Below are 25,156 nucleotides of genomic sequence, written 5' to 3' on the forward strand. Positions count from 1 at the left end.
GCCAGCCCCTTCTGTGTCCCCTCCCGGATCTTTGTGCCTCACAGCCCTAGAGAAAGCTTGACTGATGCCCTATGCGTGTGTTGTGAATTACTGTTGTGACCCCGCTTCTGTTATTGACTCTGATCCCGTGCTGCCTGTCCTGACCTACCACTATGTCCCCGACTCTGATCCTGTGCTGCCTGATTCGACCTCCTGCCTGTCCCCGAGGACGAGTTCACCTTACGATACGAGTCGCGCCTGTTCAACAACCTGGTGGTACCACGCCGCAACAAGTCCTAACTGCTTTGCAGCATGCTCTGGTGAAAACCGGGTGCCACTTAGACTCTGGTCCCAGATGTCGGCTTACGTCACCGTCTGTGGTGGTACAGAAGATCCACTACCACTGATCCTGACAGTAAGATCCGGCCATGGATCCCGCCAAGGTCTCTCTACCTGACCTGGCTGATCTTACCACCATCATTGTCCAGCAGTCTCAACAGATTGCCACAAAAGGTCAACAACTTGGACAAGTCACCGCCATGTTGCAGCAATTGATGGCTACTCAACAGCAACGTCAAGGTCCTGCAGCTTCCTTGCTACTCTAGTTCATATTCCATCTGTTAAAGCCAAGCTGAGACTCTCCATGCCATCGAAGTATGATGGGGATCCCAAGTTGTGCAGGGGTTTTATCACCCAGTGCCATCTTCACATTGAATTCATGCCGACACATTTTGTCACGGAACGGTCTGAGGTGGTTTTCATCATCAGTCTCCTCTCCGGGAAGGCCCTGGCATGGGCTACTGCTCTCTAGGACATAAAAGACCCGGTCAAAGCTGTGATACACTCCTTCTTCAGTGAGTTCCGGTCCGTCTTTGAGGAACCTGCACGGGTGATTTCTACTGAGATGGCACTGCTGAACCTACGTCAAGAGGATTCGTCTGTTGGCGATTATGCTGGTCAGTTCCTTGGCTTCTGAGCTAACCTGGAATGAAGCAGATTGACATCTGGTTTACTGAGCGTTCTGAGGAGCAGAGCCTTGAACAAGTATAAGTCAGGACCCGACATCTGCTGCGCCTGGCTCCTGCCTTCCAAAGACCAGTTCACCCACCTGCCGTGTCAGCTGCTCGGTTTTCTGTCTCTATTCTGCTAATCCGGAGCACTTTCTTAAGACGTGTCCTGTTCGTCCGGGAAACACACGCACCTAGGGTTCCTGGGAGAAGCACCACTAGGTGAGAACAAAGCTTCTCCTCATCTGAATGTTCCAGTCCTACTCAGCTACGGAACAAGCGATCTGGTACAAGCTTCAGCCTTCCTGGACTCCACCTCAGCGGAGAACTTCATGGATGCTACCGTGGTCTCCCAGCATTGTTTCCCCGTGGTACATTTAGCCACTGGTTATTGCTTCTGTCAGTGGGCAGGTGCACTTCGACTAGGTCCAGTACCACACCAAGCTTCTATGTTTGCAAGTTGGGGCCTTGCATAAGGAGAGACTTTCCTTCTATGTCCTACCCCGGTCCATGTCTTCAGTTCTACTGGGCCTCCCGTGGTTGCAAATACATGCTCCTGAGCTCAACTGGCGTACCAGTGAGGTTTTTTGCAGAGGACCGGAGTGCCAGTCTAGCTGTTTGGTGATCCCTCTACCTCTACCCACTAACCCTGATCACAGAACTGCTCGTGGTGCCAAGACTTTTATTCACCATGCTGGATCTGCGGGAGCGTATAATCTCATCCGCATCCGTGAGGCGTTGAATGGAAAACCGCATTCAATACTCGAGATTGGCACTTCAAGTACCTCGTTATGCACTCTGAAAAAAAAAAAATCTTACAGATTCCAAAAACTAGCAGAACTTCGGAAAGAAAAGGACGAGCAGCACAAAGTAGTCATATAATAATTTGGTAAAATCACTATAACGTTACAGTTACGTCCCTCATTCACTTTCATATGGGGGACATTCTCACAGAACACATTGTGCTGTGGAGTCTTCCCTGCTGCAGCTTGTGGTCGGGATACAAGGTCAAGACTGCGAGCTGCAACAGTGCATGAACAGCCCCGGGGGAAGATGAAAGTCGCATCAAGTAACAAACGGGAGACTCTTATCAGGGTGCAAACTGCAGCATCTACAGCGCCCAGACATTAGTTACTGCGACACTTGTGCCCGACTGTCATCTCCGTCACCTACGCCTCAACCCCTCCCAGACGCGCAGCCCCGCGTCACCTACGCCTCAACCCCTCCCAGACGCGCAGCCCCGCGTCACCTACGTCTCAACCCCTGCCAGACGCGCAGCCCCGCGTCACCTACGCCTCAACCCCTGCCAGACGCGCAGCCCCGCGTCACCTACGCCTCAACCCCTGCCAGACGCGCAGCCCCGCGTCACCTACGCCTCAACCCCTGCCAGACGCGCAGCCCCGCGTCACCTACGCCTCAACACCTGCCAGACGCGCAGCCCCGCGTCACCTACGCCTCAACCCCTGCCAGACGCGCAGCCCCGCGTCACCTACGCCTCAACCCCTGCCAGACGCGCAGCCCCGCGTCACCTACGCCTCAACCCCTGCCAGACGCGCAGCCCCGCGTCACCTACGCCTCAACCCCTGCCAGACGCGCAGCCCCGCGTCACCTACGCCTCAACCCCTGCCAGACGCGCAGCCCCGCGTCACCTACGCCTCAACCCCTGCCAGACGCGCAGCCCCGCGTCACCTACGCCTCAACCCCTGCCAGACGCGCAGCCCCGCGTCACCTACGCCTCAACCCCTGCCAGACGCGCAGCCCCGCGTCACCTACGCCTCAACACCTGCCAGACGCGCAGCCCCGCGTCACCTACGCCTCAACCCCTGCCAGACGCGCAGCCCCGCGTCACCTACGCCTCAACCCCTGCCAGACACATGTACACACTGCCCTGCTGTCAGGTTCCCGCCAGACACATGTACACACAGCCCCGCTGTCAGGTTCCCGCCAGACACATGTACACACTGCCCCGCTGTCAGGTTCCCGCCAGACACATGTACACACTGCCCCGCTGTCAGGTTCCCGCCAGACACATGCATACACTGTCCTGCTGTCAGGTTCCCGCCAGACACATGTAAACACTGCCCTGCTGTCAGGTTCCCGCCAGACACATGCATACACTGTCCTGCTGTCAGGTTCCCGCCAGACACATGTAAACACTGCCCTGCTGTCAAGTTCCCGCCAGACACATGTACACACTGCCCCGCTGTCAGGTTCCCGCCAGACACATGTACACACTGCCCTGCTGTCAGGTTCCCGTCAGACACATGTACACACTGCACTGCTGTCAGGTTCCCGCCAGACACATGCATACACTGTCCTGCTGTCAGGTTCCCGCCAGACACATGTACACACTGCCCCGCTGTCAGGTTCCCGCCAGACACATGTACACACTGCCCTGCTGTCAGGTTCCCGCCAGACACATGTACACACTGCACTGCTGTCAGGTTCCCGCCAGACACATGCATACACTGTCCTGCTGTCAGGTTCCCGCCAGACACATGTAAACACTGCCCTGCTGTCAAGTTCCCGCCAGACACATGTACACACTGCCCCGCTGTCAGGTTCCCGCCAGACACATGTACACACTGCCCTGCTGTCAGGTTCCCGCCAGACACATGTACACACTGCACTGCTGTCAGGTTCCCGCCAGACACATGTACACACTGCCCTGCTGTCAGGTTCCCGGCAGACACATGTACCACTGCCCTGCTGTCAGGTTCCCGCCAGACACATGTACACACTGCCCTGCTGTCAGGTTCCCGCCAGACACATGTACACACTGCCCTATGACCGCTCTCTCCTCTGCTTCCCGCTCTGTGAAGAGACTGCGTAGTAAGCCGCGCCCCTTTCCCGGAGGCTCCGCCCCTTCCAGTGACATCATCGCTGTAAGGAGAAGCTCCGTACAAGACACCGGAGCAGAGCTCGGGCTTCCTATCATTTCTGTATATCTCCCGCCCCGTGTAGTTCCGCCCTGCATATCTCCCGCCCCCGTGTAGCTCCGCCTTTTATATCTCCCGCCCCCCGTGTAGCTCCGCCCTGCATATCTCCCGCCCCCGTGTAGCTCCGCCTTTTATATCTCCCGCCCCCGTGTAGCCTTTGGGCCGTGGAGGTAGTTATATCAGTCACAAGCTCATTGGACTCAACAGCAGCAGAGTATGTAACTGTATATATATGTGTCTGTGTATACATTATAGGTGTGGGGTGTATATATATGTGTCTGTGTATACAGTATAGGTGTGGGGTGTATATATGACTATGTACGTAGCTGTATATATATGTCTGTATACAGTATAGGTGTGGGGTGTATATATGACTATGCATGTAGCTGTATATATATGTCTCTGTATACAGTATAGGTGTGGGATGTATATATGACTATGTATGTAGCTGTATATATATGTCTCTGTATACAGTATAGGTGTGGGGTATATATGACTATGCATGTAGCTGTATATATATGTCTCTGTATACAGTATAGGTGTGGGGTGTATATATGACTATGTATGTAGCTGTATATATATGTCTCTGTATACAGTATAGGTGTGGGATGTATATATGACTATGTATGTAGCTGTATATATATATGTCTGTATATAGTATAGGTGTGAGATGTATATATGACTATGTATGTAGCTGTATATTTATATATATATGTCTCTGTATACAGTATAGGTGTGGGATGTATATATGACTATGTATGTAGCTGTGTATATATGTCTCTGTATACAGTATAGGTGTGAGATGTATATATGACTATGTATGTGTCAGGTTCGCTAGGGAGAATGCTGGGACTTCTGGTTCTTCTGCTGGTGCCAGCAGCGTTCTCCGAACCCCGGCGCGTATCCACGTAAACTCCACCTCTCGTCCCGGGCAGCGGCTGCTAAGATCTCGCGCTGTCTAGGAGTTGTGTTCGGAACTGCTGGGACGTGTGGTACCTCTGCATGATGCCTGGTTGTTCTGCACCATGAGGGGTTAATTCCCAGAAGCTGTCCAGCTCCTATCAGGTTCTGGAGGTGGAGTTCTGGCTGCATAAATTGCAGCTTCACTAGTCACCTGTGCCAGTGTTTGAAATCCCTTCTCCACTCGCTTGCTGCATTAGGTTGTATTGCTCTGTATCTGTACCTGTATCTGTATCGTTGTGACCTCGGCTAGTTTTTGACATTGACTCTTTGCTTACTGATTTTGCTCCTGACGTACCCTCTCGTTGTGACTCCGGCTAGTTTACCATTCTTTTGTGTTTTATGTTTGTCAGTCTGTTTGTGTTTCCCTTCCCAAACTTATCCAGTGTATTTCAAGTCTTCAAGTAGTCGCCCCACGGTTTAGCGTGGGGGGGCTATAGGAAGGGACAGAGGTTGGGGCAAGCTCAGGGCACACTATCCCCTGTCTTCTGTGTTACCCAACCCTAACTGTATGTAGCTGTATATATGTCTCTGTATACTGTATAGGTGTGGGGTATATATATGTCTCTGTATACAGTATAGGTGTGGGGTGTATATATATGTCTCTGTATACAGTATAGGTGTGGGGTGTATATATGACTATGTATGTAGCTGTATATATATGTCTCTGTATACAGTATAGGTGTGGGATGTATATATGTATATCACTTACTCCATTCGCAGATGTGATTGTGGTAAAGAATAGCTTAAAGGACATCTATCACCACATTACCGGGGGCAGACTGTCCTCTTTTGAATACTCGTTACCTCTAGGGGGCGATGGCTCAGGTTCCAGGTAAATCCAGGGCTCTGGTATTGCATATAAATACTAGTGCATGCTTAGTATTCATGCCTCAGTGTCCTTGCAGAGCCACGCTAGTAACCCGCGGGCTGTGCAAGGGACAAGTTCTCACCGGCTTAGGTGACATGAACCTCAGGCTGATAAACAAATTTTTATAGATTCCTTTTCTCTGCAATACCGGAACCTTGGATTTGGCTGGACCTGTGCCACCATCCCCTAGAAGTAACGAGCGTTCATAAGAGGACAGTCTGCCCCCGGTAATGTGGTGCTAGATGTCCTTTAAAGGTCAACAGTTTGATCTCAATAGATTCTGATGATTCCTTACTAAGTCTTTTCAAGACTATGGGTAAATCCCATTTGGGGTAAGGTTGAAGCACCCTTGGTCTTAATCTTCTGATTGCCCTCATTAATCTCTTACACAAGGGTTTCTCTGGAGCAGGCTTTCTTGGAGCAAGCAGATAGGGCTGTGATTTGACCCTTGATCAAAACCTTTCTGTAAAAAGGCATAATCGGCTTCTGGCCATCCTTCTGTTCTTGTTCACACCATCTAAGAAAGGCAAGAACAGATCTCAACCTCAGACCTTAGAGGTTGCTTGTCCACAAGACCATTAGGCTCTGTATGACAACTTCTGACAACCCTAGGTTATTTAGTTCAGAGATGTTGATTTCCAAGCTGTTAGTTTAAGGATTTGGTTACAGATTGCTGCATAACAACTTGTCTTGACTAAGGAGGTCTTGATGTTGAGGTAATTGCCAGAAATTTCCTTGAGCCATCTGAATTATCACGGGGAATCACACTTTTCGGGGCCAGTATAGTAGGATTGTTATTACTTAAGATTTGTCCGCACTGTCATGATCATTGGTAAAGGAGGAAATATAGAAGCTAGGCTGAATTTCCACGGTATTGATAGAGCATCTACAGCCATCGGTATGATGAGACGATATAGGGAACAAAAAAACTTCCACTTTCATTTTCACCCTGGTGGACATCAGGTCTCTTACTGGTTGACCTATTCTGTGTCTTATTTGCTGAAAAACCTGATTCAGTTCCCATTCCCCTGGAATGTCCTGGTGATGACTCCATCTGTCTGCCCAAATATTGCTACTTCCTCTATGGGTGGTTCTTATATATCGCAAATATGGGCTAATGCCCATTACATATATTGTCTGATTGTATTTTCACTGTTTTACCTCTCACCAATTTATGAAAATGGAACAAAGCTTGAAACGCTGCTTTTAGTTCCAGAATATTGGAGGAGAAATTCTTCTTCTGGTAGTTCCAATACCCATGAGTCCTCTGACTCCTTGTGTGGGCACCGAAACCTCTCTATAAGGCCTCTGTGCTCAGGGTTATCCACCTGTGTGGTTGTATTGACCTCCCATTCACTGCACTCATCCACTAAAGGAGAGAATTCAGTGTCTCTGTTGAAAGAATTATCTGCTTCTGCAGATTGTTCATTGATTGGTCCCAGTACCGTAGTAGGTCTTGCTGTAATGGTCTCATGTGGCTCCTGGCCCGTTGGATAGCCTCTATTGTAGAGAACATGAAGCCTGGTCTCCTCATAAAGATATGAAGACTCGCCAACCTCCTTCACCACATTACTCCTACGTGAGTTCTCATTGCTTCACGTCTCTCTTCTGAGAGTGCAATTAACATTTGGTTGGAATTGGGGAGGTAACCCAGAAACTGGTTTCTCTGTTTTGGAACAAGGTTGAATTTTCTTTTGTTTATTAGCCACCCTAGGGAGACTAAAAACATTACTACCAACTGGATATGACTTATCAACCTCTGAGCATTCCTTTCTATTAGCAGCCTTTCGTCCAAGTATGGGATCAAGTAACCTCTTGTAGCCTGCGGATTACCGGCATTGCGGGCTCAATTTTTGTAAAAATCCATGAAGGTGTGGCCAGCCCAAATGGTAGGCATGTGAATTGCAGATTCTTCACTTGCCCTCTTCTATGTAGGTTTCCCGAAGGAACCTTCTGCACTAGGGGTGTAATGGTACCGTTAGTTAGGCATCTTGAAGATCTAGAGTTGCTATGAAACTTCCTTCTTCTACCAGCTGCCTGGCTGATCTTACGGTCTTCATACGAAATCGTTGCTTTTTCACAAAGCTATTTAGGTATCTGAGATCCAGGACGACCCCAAATTTGCCTTCTTCTTTGGGAACTAAAAATAACAAACTTCTTATAGTACCTGTTTTTTTGCAGAAATCTTTGATGGCTGGCTATAGTGTTTTTCTTGTATTTCTTGTAGAAGGAATCTTTGTTGTCCGAAACATTTGTACCGGAGAAGAACTTTATCTTACATCCGTGTTGTATGACCTTTATGCTCCAGGGATCTTTTACCCTGACTTCTCCAGGCTTCTGCAAAATTTTGTAATCTTCCACCTACCAGCAGGTATCTGGCATCAGAAATTATAGGATAAAAAAGATAGTTGGTTTGAGCGGCTTCATCAACATGCCTTACAGAGTCCTCTCCTATAGAAGGGATGGCCTTCACTTTCTTTACCAAAACGATCTCTCTGGTTACAATACACATAAGACGACCCTTGGCGGCTTTCTCTTATCTTCTGCTTTAAGTTCTGCTTTTAGTTCTTCCAATTGAGTACCAAATAGTTTTCCTGGCTTAAAGGACATCTACCACTTTATTACTGGAGGTAGAGTGTCCTAAATAGGCTGCTCGTTATGTCCAGGGGATAGGGGAGACTGTGTTCAACATGTATTTCGGCTTCATTATTTCCAAAATAATAACTTTGTAACTGATGCCGCTGGAGCGCCTCTCGGCTTCCACAGACTTCAATTTATGCACCTCCCCCTCTGCAGCGTCAATAAAGAAGCCAAAATAGATGTAACGAGCAGATGGTGGTAGATGTCCTTTAAATTCCATATTGTATAAAGCACTGATCCATGGCTGGACATCTACAATGAAACCAACATACTACTACTATATTGCCTTCTAATCACGCTACTTACTGTTGTGGGGTCTCGCAGGGTTCGGCAGCTATGGGGTGCTGCCATGAAACAATGTCGCTGTCTTTTAAAGTGAGTAAAAACCTCCAAACATTCCCTTAGAGGTGGGTTCGCAGAAAACTATATGGTCACGGCTTGAGGAATACAATCTTCGGGTCCTTCTTCAACCAGAGACCTTTCTGATGACCACTTCTGGTGTGATATCATAGCACTTCCGCTACCATGGAACACGGACCTCAGAATTTTAGAACTCCTAAAATTAACGATGGCTTCTGATAACATACTAAAGAATGTAGTAACAATTACCCTCAATGTCAGTAATAGAAATAACCAAGCTCAAGCTTTCCTTACCACCATTGAATCTCTGCCACCTACCTGCAGCATAGGGTATGGTTAAGTAGACCTGTCAATTAGTTAGACTTGTCACTTGACCTACCAGTTGTGGGGAATTAACTTCTTTGTGTTTTTGTGGGGCTCTTCCTTTTCTCCACCTTTTATAGACGATGTTACCGCTTTGATTGGTCATTGCTTTCTAACATGTCTCTATGTGATTGTACTTAGGCTCATTGTCTTCCCAGTGCTGCCTGTAGGACTAATAGGAAAAGGGGAATACCACAGTCACCATGCCTGTATCTATTATTGTTTATCAGGGTGATAGTTGGCTTGGTTGTGGCCCTCAAACCTAAGGTTGAGGCCAGATTGGAATTGATAAGCAATAATACATAATAATAAGTGTTTAGCGAACCAGAACCACAAATTTCAAGTCTATGCTGCACTTTGTGCCTCTGGGTCCCGAACCTAAGCCTTAACTATAGTGTTAACTCTTTAAATGCCGCTGGTAAAGCTGCTTTTAAATATAGGATATAAATCATTGTGGTGCTTGCTCTCAGGACATACCTGAGGGCAACAAAAATATGCTGTCATTTTCGATCATTACTCACTGATTACGTCATGGGCAGTGATGGTCCTACCGAAAATGGCGGGGCATTGGAACATGTGGATTGATGCCCTGATGACTGCTAATTAGGGCAGAGCATGTGTTCCTTTCTGTATCCATTCTTTTGCCTTTAATCTTTATCATTTTTCCTCAGGTTCTATAGATACAGGACTCCCAGAGGTTTCTCCTAAAGATGATCCTTTCCATCAATGATCCACCAGGGATCCGGGAGAAGGACAGAGAGCAGATGGCGGCCAGGATCCTGGAGCTCACCCTGGAGATGATCTCCTTGATAACCGGAGAGGTGAGAGTCTCCCAGGACACGGCTCTTATCTCTAGGAATAACAGCGGGAAATGACTGGAGAGGTGAAGGATTCTTAGGATCTATGTAGTGATCAGTGTCTCCCCATACACAGGATTACACAGTAGTGAAGAAGTCGTCTGGTGAGTGTGTGACCCCCCGTGTGTCAGGAGGATGGACCCAGAGCCCCATCACCGAGCCTCCACCTCATTCACTGATACATGAGCAGAAGATCCTAGAACTTACCTCCAGGATCACTGAGCTGCTGAGCGGAGAGGTGAGCGCTGCCGGGAATGCTGGGACATTGTACAATAACACAAGGGAGGGGTCTGGGTGATGACTGTGTCATTGTGGGTGTCAGGTTCCTATAAGGTGTCAGGACGTCGCTGTCTATTTCTCCATGGAGGAGTGGGAGTATATAGAAGAACACAATGATCCGTACAAGCACATCATGGCGGTGAATGGCTCCCCAGGAATGGACAATGGAAGAGACTACATGGATGCGAGGATATTAGACATTACCACAGAGATGATCTCCTTGATAACCGGAGAGGTGAGAGTCTCCCAGGACACGGCTCTTATCTCTAGGAATAACAGCGGGAAATGACTGGAGAGGTGAAGGATTCTTAGGATCTATGTAGTGATCAGTGTCTCCCCATACACAGGATTACACAGTAGTGAAGAAGTCGTCTGGTAAGTGTGTGACCCCCTGTGTGTCAGGAGGATGGACCCAGAGCCCCATCACCGAGCCTCCACCTCATTCACTGATACATGAGCAGAAGATCCTAGAACTTACCTCCAGGATCACTGAGCTGCTGAGCGGAGAGGTGAGCACTGCCGGGAATGCTGGGACATTGTACAATAACACAAGGGAGGGGTCTGGGTGATGACTGTGTCATTGTGGGTGTCAGGTTCCTATAAGGTGTCAGGACGTCGCTGTCTATTTCTCCATGGAGGAGTGGGAGTATATAGAAGGACACAAGGACCAGTACAAGGACATCATGATGGAGGACCACCAGCCCCTCACACCACCAGGTAAGAGGAGACCTTCCTGATTATAGAGGACAGAGCAGGTGTGAGGTCACCTAGACTCCTCCGTCATCTCATCATCACATATAGCGGATAACATTAATCTGCACTCATCTCATCAAAAACAGATTTACTCTATAAATCTTTCATCTTCTTTATCTCATGACACCAGGCAATTGTACTATCTTGAACTCCCTTCTTTGTCCTCCAACCCCTGCACCCACTTTTCTTAACTGTTCTGCCGACTTTGTCTCACACTTCAAAAGACCCAATAGCTTCAAGTAAATTCTCACCCTACAATCCCTACAACCCACCAGGATATCCAAAGCTCCTCCCGTATAACTTAATTTTCTTCTCTTGCTATGATGTCCAGCTCACACCTCGCTACTTGTGCACTTGTCACAATCCCATTGCACCTTATCCCTAACCTCACCGCTGTGCTTATCCAAGCTTTTACTCACCTCATTAAATATCCGCTAACCACTGGTCTTGTCCCATTTGAATTCAATACAATCTGGTTACTGACCCAGTCCCTCCACTGAGACTGTCCTGACCAAAGTCTCTAATGATCTACTGTCTCCCAAGGCCAAACACCACTACTCTGCTCTCCTCCTCCTTGATCTGTCCTCTGGTTTTGATACTTTTGACCCTCTTCTCCTGCTGCAGACTATCATTCCTGGGCATCACTGATCTCCTCATACCTCTCTAACGGGAGCTCCATTGTCACTCTCACACCACCTCTTCTCCTCATCCCCTCTGTTTGCATCCACTTGGCTCTGCCTTAGGTTCCCTACTTCATGTACACCTCTGGCCTAGGACAGTTCATTAATGTGCACTAAAAGACAGCTGCTTTGTTGCAAAAACATCTCTCCTGACCATGGGTAGTATGTCGTATTGTACATAAAATCCGTTAATAAATACTAGAGAGGCTTTTTTGCACACTGTGTCACTGTTAGCCATCTATTCAAGTTTGTTGTAAACGACTAAACCCAGGTATTTGTAGGTGTGGTCCTTGATTTCAATGGGTTTGGAGAGTTTTATTTCTTCACAGACCAATGACCATCTCTTTGGATTTGTCCTCCCGGTTCTTAATACAACCAACAATTTACGTGTCGTCAGAGGATTTTTGTAGGTGTATTTGGTCTGTGTGATATAGTCAAAGGATGTCAGTGTTCTACACTGTGTTAGTAAAAATCGATGATCAGTCTGTCCCCTTGGTTGCACAGTTCTCCCTTCGTTGCAATCCACTTTCAGCATGGACCCCGTTTCACTTCGTGCCCGTAGTGCACAGCTAATCCTAATGAGGGAGCAATGGGTAGATAGTGCCGATCACCGAGGTAAAGGGGAAATGGTTTTATTGTACATACTCACAAATTCACAGTTTAAAACACGCGTATAACAAGCATTAAAAACGCCAAAACACGCCAGACAACTAGTACAGCGATGGGCGCACCCAATTTTGCTAATCTGTACATGGGAGCCTTTGAGCAAGAGTTTATATATTCTATCAATAACCCCTTCAAACAATACATTCACACCTACGATTGCATCATCCTTTTTTTTAAGGCACAGCACAAGAATTTGAGGAGTTTATACGATATCTAAACACAAATGGGTAGCATTCACACACGAAAGCGATACTTAAACAATCAACTTTCTGGATTTGGAGATCTATATTGAAGGGAGTCAAATTTTTCCAAAAAACGACTTTAAGGCCACGGATAATAACAGTTATATAGAATTTAATAGCTGCCACTGTTTCCCTTGGATAGAAAATATACCAAAGGGACAGAAGAATTCAAAGGAATTGCAGCAAGCATGAGGATTTTGAAACCCAAGCTCAAGTCCTAATCTTCGACCAAGCTTTTAAGGAAATCTCGGAGGATAGGCAGAGTGAGAAACCAAATAAAAAGGAAGAGAGAAAGTTAAATGATCCGGTGATGGTGACCAACTATTGTAAGGAGGCTTTGGAGGTAAAGAGGATTATTGAGAAGCATTGGCACCTTGTGACCAATGATCTGGTTTGGTATAAATTGTAACAGATAAAAGGGCTAACAATATTAAAGATATGGTAACATCTAGCTTTGTGAGAGAAGGAACTACCAAAGGTGTGGGACTACAGGGCTTCTATAGTTGCAAAAAATGTCAGGGATGTAAATATAGGGGTTGGATGGATAGAGGAGTAGATTGCAACACGTCTGAATATCTTCTTAAAACCAGGCCTTGTGCTGTTTGATGGCTGACATGATATCACACGTCCTCCACCGACACATTCATCTCCTTTCTTTTTGGTGACATTTCTGGTAGTGGATATGGAAACCGAGTACCTGCCCTTAGCCGGTACAGACTGTTGGTTGACGCTGTACCCCTGACATAGTGACACTGATTAAGTTGATGAATAGATACAGTTTGTCACCCTTAGCTCCTGACCCAGTATTCACCAGAGCCCGCTGCAAAGCGGGTTGGACTTGCTCCGGCGGGATAACACCAGGTCGCTCCGCAGGCGCGACTTTGCCCGCGGTGGTGGCCAAGACGAGGTACAGAATTGACAGGCAGAATCAGAGTCGTAGTCAGGCAGAAGGTCAGGACCGGTGGCACAGGATCAGAGTCAGGGATGTAGCAGAAGGTCAAGACAGGCAGCAGAGAATCGAGGTCAGGAACGGAAACCGAGGTCATGACGGAAAATCACAGGAATCGCAGTATAAAGCTTTCTCTTATGCTATGAGGCACATCCTGCAGGAGGCACAGGAAGAGGCAGGATTATTTATTAGGGCAGCCGTCGGCCACCGCCAATCGGGCGGCGTGCTGGCCCTTTAAATTGATTAGAGCCGGCGTGTGCACGCCCCCGCCTCCTAGAAACATGGAAGCCGCCGCTGGAGCGAGGAGAGGTGAGAGACCCTGTGGCATGCCTGGAGCACACTGAGATACATAGGTGTTCCTGCGACTCGAGACGTGGATCGCAGGAGCACCTGTGACAGTCCCCTTTGGCCTCCCCCTCTTTTTTGCCTGAAGGTACCTCTAAAAAACACTGCGGTCCAGGGTGTTGTCTGCGGGCTCCCAAGGTCTCTCCTCTGGCCTGAACCCCTTCCAGTCGAGAAAGAACCACTTCCCTCTAACCAACTTCATGTCCATGATCACTTTTACTACAAATTTATCGGTGGAATCCGCCTCTGGAGCAAATGCTGGGAGAAGCAATTCAGGATGACAGGCTTTAGCAGGGAGACACGGAAAGAGTTCGGGATATGCATGGCGGGAGGAAGCTTGTAATATTAATGTGAATTATTACCTCAAATGGACCCAGGAAACGAGGACCGAGTTTGCAGCTGGGAATCTTCAGCCAGACATACCTGGAGGACAACCGCAGTTTATGGCCCATAGAGGAGACTGAAGCTAGCCTTTTGGGGGGTTTTTTGTCAGCCTGGGTTTTGGTTGGAGCGGACGCCCGAAGTAGAGAATATTGAGTCTGCTCCCAGACGGACTTAAGATCTTGAACCAAATCCTCCACGGCAGGAACACGCAAAGAGGGACGGAAAGAGGGAGAGGTGGGCGTGGATGTCATCCATAAACAATGAAGAAGGGAGCAGCATCGGCAGATTTAGAGTCCAGAGAATTATAGGAGAATTCGGCCCAAGGTAAATCCGTAAATCAGTCGTCCTGTTGGGCAAAAACAAAATGCCGTAGATAGCAGCCCAGAGTCTGATTAACTCTCTCAACTTGCCCGTTAGACTGTGGAGAAGTCCAGCTTTAAATCACAAAAGCATGAACAGATAGTCCCACGTATTGCGAGAAGACTGGGACTTTCACCCAATGAAAAATTCAAGATATCTATGTAGCATTTGGTGAAGACATTGTAAAACTTAACTTTTATTCTATAGTAAATTAATATTTTAATCAGACCAAGGTGCTCCAAAACATTACAAACAAACAAAAATACACATATATGATCAAATGGTGACAGCCCACTTTGTCACACTAATCATGTCAATAAGAAAAAGTTAAACTGGACCTACATCATTGACCAGTCTATAATGCATCACTGGTAAGTTGACCCTGATGTATGTCAGTCTTGACATGACACAAAAGACAATGGTTCTGAAAACAACTTCACACAGGATATGATCACAATGTCATTAGACAGATGTCATATACAATGCTCAAATTTTTGTGGTTCACCTGTTTACAGATGAATAGTTCAGAATCAACCAGAGTTGGTATGTTTATCCTTGTTTGTGTCAGTGGTGTCTGCTGTTTCCCTGTCCCTGTTTGCCCAGATAAGTCATCCATCCCTTTGTGTAACCATGTCTCAGTGAAAGCAGCTCTTCCTGTAATCACTTGCGTATATATGCAGCGTTATCAGTTAATCTATGTTTTTATGTTTTGCTATCAGCCATTTCCTCCGCCTTCTCCTCCCGCTTTCTAAATCTTAACATGGAAGACATAGATCTCACAATCTTTTCTCCATGTAACACCTCTCTCTCACCAGACCTACCCATTACTAGTAATGACTCCACACTATCCCTGGTCCCAGGAGTCCCTGCTGCCTTTAACCTTCAATTCCTATAACCAGGTCCCTACTACAACCTACCGCCTCCACCTCAAGAACATCTCTCACCTCTTCAACCTAGAGTCAACAAAATTACTAATCCATTCCCTAGTCCTCTCCCACCTGGCTGATGATATCTGATCTCTTTTTTTTTTTTTTTTTTTTTTTACTCAATATTATATCTGCCCACATCACATTGCCTTTACAGCACTAATGGTAATATGGCAGCTATTCAAGTGTAGTGCCGGATTCTTTTCCATCAGGGGAACATAATAATGTTCAAACGTAATAATAACGAACATAATGACCCCTCCAGCTGTACCTTATCACTGCTGAATGCACATTTCCCTCAGATGCCTTCATCTTCTCCACACTGCACCCCTAAAACTATAGTCACTTACAGGATAATGTCCCATGAATATATTTATATACAGCACTTATAAGCAATTACTATACATGATAGTAATTTACTTTCCATAGATGACTGTATGTTACTGACTGGCCGCTTTACTTCTGCTTCTAACCGGGGAAAAGAAAACTCTCAATATTTTTTTCTTCAATGTACTTTTAGGAAACAAAAGTGCAAGAGGTTCCCATGGACGTCCCCCCTCAGCTCCTTGTGGTGAAGTAGAAGATCATCAGTCACATCTTTCCACAGAGGAGGGAAATCATGGAGATAAGAGGCAGTTCTCATGTCCGAAATGTGAGAAATCTCTTAGTCAGGAATCAAATCTTCTCATTCATCTTCAAACTCATCAAGAAGAAAAGTCTTTTTCATGTTCAAAATGTGAGAAAATAATTACCCAAAAATCAAGTCTTGATCAGCATGTGAAAATACACACAGGGGAGAAGCCATTCTCATGTACTGACTGTGGGAAATGTTTTACTCATAAATCAGATCTTGTTAAACACCAGAGAATTCACACAGGGGAGAAGCCATTTTCATGTACTGAATGTGGAAAAAGTTTTAATAGAAAAATAAGTCTTGTTCGGCACCAGAGAATTCACAGAGGGGAGAAGCCATTTTCATGTACTGAATGTGGGAAATGTTTTACTGAAAAATCTAATCTTGTTCAACACCAGAGAATTCACACAGGGGAGAAGCCGTTTTCATGTACTGAATGTGGGACATGTTTTAATGATAAATCATATCTCATTAAACACCAGAGAATTCACACAGGGGAGAAGCCATATTCATGTACTGAATGTGGGAAATGTTTTAATGATAAATCACAACTTGTTCAACACCAGAGAATTCACACAGGGGAGAAGCCATTTTCATGTACTGAATGTGGGAAAAGTTTTATTAGAAAATTAGCTCTTGTTCAACACCAGAAAATTCACACCGGGGAGAAGCCATTTTTGTGTACAGAATGTGGGAAATGTTTTTCTCAAAATTCACATTTAACTCAACATCAGAGAATGCACACAGGGGTGCAGCCATTTTCATGTACTGCATGTGGGAAAGGTTTTTATAGAAAATTAGGTCTTGTTCGACACTGGAAAATTCACACAGGGGAGAAGCCATGTTAATGTTCGTAGTGAAATAAATTTGACGTGTTTAGATTTCTTTTATTGGATTTCCTTGCTTTGGACTGCTTCTACTGATTCCTGTGAAATATATATTAGTAAAAAGCTTTGATATGTGGGTGGGCAATCAGGTGGATCACCATGAATGTTACTATATAGACTTGTCCTGCATGATTGGCCAAGATATATTGTGGGGCACATTTACTTAGAACAGCGCAGTCTGTAATGTAAATGTGGGCCTGTATGTACGAATGATTACATAATAAATGGTTTCTTAAGGTAATTTTTGTCAGCATTTTGTTTCTTAATCATCCTTGCTAGAAAGTCCTGCAAGGGTCTGCAAGGGTCAGAGCTTAGTGGCTTCCTCTCGCTGCTGGCTCCCATCTAGGAATTGTCACTTAGTCTCCCCCGTCCTCTCAGTGTTTATTTTCTCCAAAATCACCAGTCACACCATGAAAAAGTCCTGAACTCACAATAAACAGATAAAATGTACTATAATGATTGGTGGGACATCTGCCTGGAAGTATAAATATTCCTCTGAGATGCCGGTCAGTGGGCTGCGTAACCAGAGGTCTGTGTGCACCAATAAATGTGAATGTTTTACTGTAACTCTGTTTTCATAATTAATTTTACCAGATTGTTTTGAAAAGGGGAATCGCTTATGACAAACAGAATGATGTACATGTTGTGCCACTTCCCTATAATGGGGGGAGTGGATTAATAAAGGAGAGATAAGACAGGACAGTGAGTCAAAAGCTCCAGCCTCTCCATATGCCCTAAAAAAACTAATAATTTTCACCACTTCTGCGTCCTTCTGAACTTCACTTAGCAGCCGTGGCAAAGTATTCAATAGAGCAAAAAAATCCAAATAAAACAGTACCTTTCTCACTATGTCTCCAAACACGCGAGTAGAGGTAAACTCTTATTGTCCGTTCATCCTCCCGGGTTAGCGCTTCGCCGGCTACAGATGTTCCTGGGGCTCTCATTTCACAGCTAGAAGCCCAGGAAGAAGCCGTAAAGGTGAAACTGTGAGTCGGGCAAGGAGGACCGAACGTGCGATCTTTTATAATTGAAGGCCTTTTTAACTTTGTTTTGTAAGTATATCGATTAAACTCTTTGAATTTAAGAAGAAAAAACCTGTTGCACTATTGCGTCTTGTTTCTTCTTTTATGGAAGCGGAGTCGATGTGTGCCAGAGCTCAACGGAACTAATAGCAGGAAGGTAGTTTCCCAGTCGGAGGACCAGACTCTTGCATCCGGAACTAGCTGTGAACCGAGAGCCCCAGGAACAACTGTAGCCGGCGAAGTGCTAACCCGGGAGGATGAACGGACAATAGGAGTTTACCTCTACTCACGTGTGAGAAAGGTACTGTTTTATTTGGATTTTTTTTGCTCTATTGAATACTTTGCCATAGCTGCTAAGTGAAGTTCAGGAGGACGTAGAAGTGGTGAAAAATATTTGTTTTCTTTGGACTTTGGTGTTTTTTGGACTTTTTTTCCCCTATTTTTTCCCCCTGCGCCATCCTTTCTGCTAGCTTTTATTTGTTTGGTACTTAGAGTTGGTCGGGTTGTATTGAGTTTTTGTCCTTATTTATAAAAAGTCTCCATATGCCCTGCCTCTGTGTATCCTAAGTGATACAGGACAACCACGAAGATGGTCCTGCCCTATGCCAAATAGGGGACACGAAACAGGACAAGTAACACAAAAGAATGAACAGAGATCCAGGTCAAAAAGGAGATAGCATATAAGGCACACAATTGCAGCCACAAAGGAATTGTCCCAAAACGAGAGCCAAGATAACCAGAAGTAGAGATAACAGAGTAACACTCACACAGATAATATAGCAGGTACAGCAGACCTTTAACCGGCAAGGAGCAAACAGAACATGATGGGGCACATTTACTTACCGGTCCCTTGGAGTTCACCGAAAGTCCATTATCCAACAATAATGCACTCTGCTGCAATCCACTAAGATCATGCGCCCAATATCCTGCATGTGTCACTTCCCCGCGCAGGTCAGACAGACTTTACCTTCTTCCTGCTTGTTAGTGCATTGTCTTGCAACACAATTTGAAAGTTAAATCCCGCGATCAGTCCAAATCTGTCGGATCATCTGACAACACCCCCCCAATTTTTGCCGCATGGAAGCCAGTGCAGCTGTGACATAACTGTTGTGATCCTTAGTGTGCCCCAGTGCCCTCCCATGGTGTCTTACCTCTCCCAGTTCCTCATACCCGTCCATCGGCCGTGCGTGCACGGTCCCGTCTCCTAGGGCACGCGCATCGGCTTCAGAAGATTTAAAAGGGCCAGCACTCCGCTAAGGAAATGGATCAAGGCCGGCGTCTCCCAGCATTCCCTGCCGGACCTTTGTACTTATGCCATTGTGAAAGTCTCCCTGCAATAATACTGTGTTTTTCTGCCTTCCTGCTCCCGTGCTCCTGTGTGTTCCAGTCCGTTCCTGTGTTCCCGTTCCCATCTGCCTGGACCTCCTGTTGCTGACCCCGGATTGGACTTGACCCTGCATCTCTGCCGCATGTCATTACCCTGTGCCTGAACTTTACCACAAGACTGTCTCCTGCAAAAGTACTTCGACCTTGGCTGCCACGAGGGCTAGTTACACCTGTGGAACGACCTGGTGGCATCCTGCTGCAACAATACCAGGCCGCTTTGCGGCGGGCTCTGGTGAAGACCAGGTGCCACTTAGATTCCGGTCACGGGTGTCGGCTAGTACCACCTCCCGCGGTGGTCCAAAGGATCCACAGATCCCGCATCCTGACAGTAAGATCCGGCCATGGATCCCACCGACGTTCCGCTACCTATTCGGTCCGATCTTCCCACCATCGTGGCTTACCAGTCCCGGCAGATTGCCGCGCAAGGGGAACAGTTAGGACAGGTCACCGCCATGCTGCAGCAATTAATGGCAACCGTGTCACAGCGTCAAGCTCCTGCGGCTCCGGTTAGCCTGCCTGCTCCCGAACTTAGGCTACATTTATCTATGCCCAATAAGTATGATGGGGACCCCGGGCTGTGCAGGGGCTTTGTTACCCAGTGCTCCCTGCACATTGAACTCATGCCGTCGGAGCGATCCAAGGTGACATTTATCATCAGTCTCTTCTCCAGGAAGGCCCTGGCCTTGGCTACCCTTCTTTGGGACAGAGACGACCCGTTCACGGCCACTCACACAGCATTCCTAGCAGAATTCCGGTCCATGTTTGAAGAACCTGCACGGACCTCCTCTGCTGAGACTGCGCTGCTGAATCTGTGCCAGGGGAACTCTTCTGTGGGAGAATATGCTGTCCAGTTCCATACCCTGGCCTCGAAACTCTCTGCCTCAAGCCTGTCCTGCAAGATGACATCAGTGATTCAAATGAAAATGTGGAGTCCTTATGGGTGGAGATAAGCAGAGGGAAAAAGAATAATAAAATATTACTAGGGGTTTGTTATAAGGCTCCAAATATAATGGAGGCAGCAGAGGAATTGCTGATAAGTGAAATGGATGCGGCTTAAAAGTATGGTAAAGTACTTATCATGGGGGACTACAATTACCCAGATATTGACTAGGAAGCAGAAACCTGCAGGTCCTTCAAAGGTAACAGGTTTTTGTCGACAACAAAAGACAATTACCTGTCACAACTAGTCCTGGGACCAACAAGAAGGGGTACAGTGCTGGACCTCATCCTAACCAACCGACCTGACTGGGTATCATAGTGGGTGGGGGGGGGGGGTAATAGGGGTAATGATAAGAAACTAAAAATGCAGAGTGTGGGACCTCTGAGGAATAACATGGGGGTCATGGTGGAGGGAAATGAAGAAAGGGCTAATCTACTGAATATCGCCTTCTCGACTGTCTTTACCCAGAAAAATCCCCTGGTGGAAGACACAATGAGGAATAATGTAAATTCTCTTTGGAATGTCAACAGTTTAACCCAGGAAGAGGTACGGCACTGCCTCACAACCACTAGGATAGATAAATCACCGGCGCCAGATGGCATAAACCTCTGGGTTCTGCAACTATGTACGGTGATAAACAGATCATTATTTTTCATATTTGAAGATTCACTGAGGACTGGTTATGTTCCACAGGAATGGCGCATAGCAAATGTGGTACCAATGTACAAAAAAGGATCAAAAAGTGATCCTGGAAACTACACCTGTGAGTCTAACTTCTGCGGTGGGGAAAATATTTGAGGGGTTTGTTAGATATGCTATCCTGGAGTATCTCACTGTGCATAACCTTATAACCCAGCGTCAGGATGGGTTTATAAGAGATCAGTCCTGTCAAACTAATCTGTGTGGCTTCTAAGCAGAAGTAACGTGGGAAGCTGTAGATGTTGTATATCTGGACTTTTCAAAGGCAATTGACACTGTCCCGCATAAAAGGTTGGTACATAAAATGAGACTGCTGGGACTAGGGGAAAATCTGTGTATTTGGGTAAATAATTGGCTTAGTGACAGAAAACAGCGGGTCGTCATTAATGGCACATTCTCAAATTGGGTTGATGTTACCAGTGGAGGCCACAGGGGGTCAGTATTGGGGCCACTCCTTTTTAATATCAAGTTTCAATATTTGCAGATGATACTAAGCTTTGTAAAGTAATAAATACTGAGGTTGATAGTTTAGCATTACAAAGGGATTTGTGGAAGCTTGGGGAGTGGGCAGAGAAATGGTTTATGAAGTTTAATGTAGATAAATGTAAGGTTATGCACATGGAAATAAAAAAAAGTATAATTATGTTCTAAACAGTTAATTACTTGGTAAAACTGAAACTGAAAAGGACTTGGGGGTATTGGTGGATGGTAAACTTAATTTTAGTGACCAGAGCCAGGCGGCTGCTGCTAAAGCAAATAAAATTATGGGATGTATCATGAGAGGAATTGATTCTCATGATAAAGACATAGGGGCACATTAACTTACCCGATATCTGTGCGATCCCCGATCCAGAATGTCAGACGAGGATGAAGCCTGCCGCGATTCACTAAGATCGTGCGCCCGATATCCTGCATGTGTCCCCGATCAAGTCCGCCGGAGTTCACCTTCTTCCCGGTGTATGTAAGTTCTTGGCTTCCGACACAATTTTAAATCCCGCGCGTTGTCCGAATCTGTCGGATCATTCGATGGCCCGCACCCGCATTTATGTTGCTTGAAAGCCGGCGCGATTGTGACACAATCCGGATGAATCAAATCAAGAACCGCAGGGGATGCGTTTATTGAACAATAAATACAAATATAGCTTTTATTATTTATTATACAATACAAAATAGAAAAACAGGACAAGAATAAAAACACCTAAAATACACCATAAGGTGTAAACATCTACTAGGGCCAAGAGGCATGCATGGGCCCTAAACACCCTCCTTTCTGCCGCTAACACAAAAGGTAATGTTAGTAATTTACAGATAATAATGCAATCAAGAAAATTGAAGTAGAGAATAAATGAAAATAAAGTAATGCCAGCCCCCAAATACACAGTCACCAAGCGATCGGATTTTGGTGCATCGGCACCGGCTTCCATGTGATGCAAATCAAGGGGCGGGCCGTTGGACAACGGATTCGTACTGCGCGGGATTTAACATTTCAAATTGTGTTGCACTTACAAGCACCAGGAAGAAGAAGGTGAACTCCGGCGGACCTCGTGGGGAAGCGATGGATGCAGGAACACGGGCGCATGAGCTTCGTGAATCACGCTGAACTTCATCTTCGTCGGACCAACCGGATCGGGGATCGCGACTGGACCGGCCATAAGCCTCTCAGAAAGCTCTTGTAGGTAGAGTCCATTCTCTGGGCAGTCCTTGAGGTAGGAAAAAGTAGAGTAATAATATAAAGGGTCTCCTCTTTAGGTGAGGGACACAGTCATTTGAAGAGTAGCTCTGCATCAGCAGAGAAGGGTGTTTTCATAGCACAACTGGGGGAAAGTTCAGGAAAGTTTGACTTTGGTAATAAATAAGGGAGTCCAGGAAAGTCTGACTGGATGTGGGTAAGTGGGCTCAGCCCAACTGGGAGGAATCGAAAAGTCATATATACAAGACGTAGTGAATAAGGAAACTACTCGCTGTCTGAGTCAGCTTCAGGGGTTAGGACCTCAGGGTCTGAGAAGCCTACCTGTTTGGGGTTACGACCCTTGCGCTGGGACAGCTGGTACTCCTGCAGCTATGCAAGAGCCTTTCCTCTTGTCTCCCAGAATACCTGTTGGGAAAAGATCACAGTCTCGTTGTCATCATCCTCTGAGTCAGACACTGGAGCTGGAGTCGCAGGTGCCTCCGGAGCGATGGGGGCAACAGGCTCAGGAATCAGGTCATCCTCCAAGGGCAGCAGCATCAGGGACTGCTGCAGGGATGGTGGCCTCTCCGGAGTAGCTCTCACTGGGGTAGAGACAATCACACAAAACCGAGGTACAGTCACGAAGTCAATAAAACTGGGGGTTGATGAACACAGAGGGTCTCTTGGATTTGGTGTTGGGGTCAGAGGACTTGACACAGGGGTGAAGGATTGAAGACATCTCTTAAGCCGGTTCCAGTGTACCCAAAGTATTGTACTCCTCTTGAAATATCGTAGACTTCAGGGGAGAGACTGTCCCTAACTAGGTATAGCTCAGGCTGCCGACGCCCATCTAAATTACTGGTAGGATGGTTGTTCCCTAGCCATACTCATTCCCCGGGGACAAGAGGCTCTGCCCAGGCATGGCGGTCAAAGTTTTTCTTTTGTTTGTCTTGGGTCTCTTCTACCAGTAGGTCCACAATTTGCCTGGCATCCGCCAGGTGCGTCTGGTGTTCCTGGACCCAATCAGTCTGAGGGAGCAGAGATTGGGAGTCAGGAGCTTCCATGTCCAATGCCATATCAGCAGGGAGATGGCCATGTCTCCTGTATCCGGTGGAGCAATGGGTGGTGTTGTTGTACAAATACACCAGCTTCGGTAGAAGCTTCGGCCAGTCAGCCCTTTTTGCTGGGTAAGAGTCCTCAGCATGTTGATGTTGGGGGTCTGGTTCATTTTCTTCCAGAGTCCATTACCCTGCAGATGGTAGGCTGTGGGCCTCAACTTTTTACAGTCATAGAGGGTACACAGTTCTCTAAACACCTGGAATTCAAACGCCGTCCACTGGTCCATTAGGATTTTATCCGGACAGCCATAGGGGAGGATGAAGCTCTTCCACAGGTCTGCCGCAATGGTCCTGGTGGACAAGTCTCCGACTGGCACTGCAAAATTGGTATAATGGTTTATTATAATCATTTCATAGGTATGACCGGACCTGATGGGCTACAACTATATGTGGTCTATGGCCACGATCTCCAGAGCGCGTTGGCTTACAATGGGGAGTAGAGGGGCTCGTTGATTGTGTTCTCCTCGAGCGATAACACAGGCTGAGCACTCCCGACACAGGCCTTGATGTCGGGTTTCATGTTCACCCAGTAGAACCACTTGCAAAGGGTAGCTTCAGTCTTCTGAGTGCCAAAGTGTCATCAGAAGACTTGGAATCCCTCCTGGGGATCATGATCTGGTACAGTCAGTCACAGGTGATGGGATCCAGAGTTCTCCTTTTTAGCAGGCTCTGATGTTTTCCAATGGCGCCACAGTTGGATCAATTCCCCATCAGCCATTCGCCAACATAGTGCATCAATTCTCCTATGGCACGGCTATCAGCCTGAAGACTCATCCACAGGGTCCTTCTCTGCAGGTGGCACAGACTCTTCTTGTTGCGGAGCAGGCTTTGCTTCAAAGGGCAAGGAGTAAACTTTCTGGGCGTCTTGACGCACAAAACGGGCATAGAACGCTGGTATCTCGATGTCTTCCCACTGAGCATCCGTGGAGGGTCCCTCCCACTGGTCAGGGAGACAGAAGAGCATCGACATTGTCGTTGCTTTTGCCGGTCCGATACTTGATGTTGAAGTTAAAGTTGGTTAGTCTTGAGGCCCTCCACTGCTCCAAGCCATGCGTTGTTCAGATGTGCAAAGGGGTTTTTGTTTGTGAAGACGGTGAAGAAGGAAGCAGCCAGATAATCTTTGAACTTTTCAGTCACAGCCCGGACTAACGCCAGAAACTCCAACTTGAATGAGCTGTAAATCTGGTTGTTTTGTTCCGGGTCTCGGAGGGAATGGCTAGCAGAAGGTGCTCAGCGGGGAA

The 25,156-nt window shown here is 46.7% G+C and overlaps 2 protein-coding genes across 2 annotated transcripts in view; both read left to right on the forward strand.

The window, feature by feature from the left end:
* The first annotated feature begins 4,020 nt into the window (after window positions 1-4,020).
* LOC140119800 (uncharacterized) overlaps window positions 4,021-25,156 on the forward strand; it is a 50,925-nt gene continuing 29,789 nt past the window's right edge. Inside the window, exons 1-2 of the mRNA XM_072139197.1 lie at window positions 4,021-4,139; window positions 9,791-10,490. Coding sequence (XP_071995298.1) covers window positions 10,338-10,490 — 153 coding nt within the window. The 5' untranslated portion in view covers window positions 4,021-4,139; window positions 9,791-10,337. The remainder of the gene's footprint in view (window positions 4,140-9,790; window positions 10,491-25,156) is intronic.
* LOC140119856 (uncharacterized) lies at window positions 10,815-17,648 on the forward strand. The gene is made up of 2 exons (XM_072139281.1): window positions 10,815-10,972; window positions 16,081-17,648. The coding sequence occupies exons 1-2, from the start codon at window positions 10,888-10,890 to the stop codon at window positions 17,040-17,042; spliced, it is 1,047 nt and encodes a 348-aa protein (XP_071995382.1). The 5' UTR covers window positions 10,815-10,887; the 3' UTR covers window positions 17,043-17,648.

Source organism: Engystomops pustulosus, chromosome 2 (assembly GCF_040894005.1).
Source record: "Engystomops pustulosus chromosome 2, aEngPut4.maternal, whole genome shotgun sequence".
NCBI lineage: Eukaryota > Metazoa > Chordata > Amphibia > Anura > Leptodactylidae > Engystomops > Engystomops pustulosus.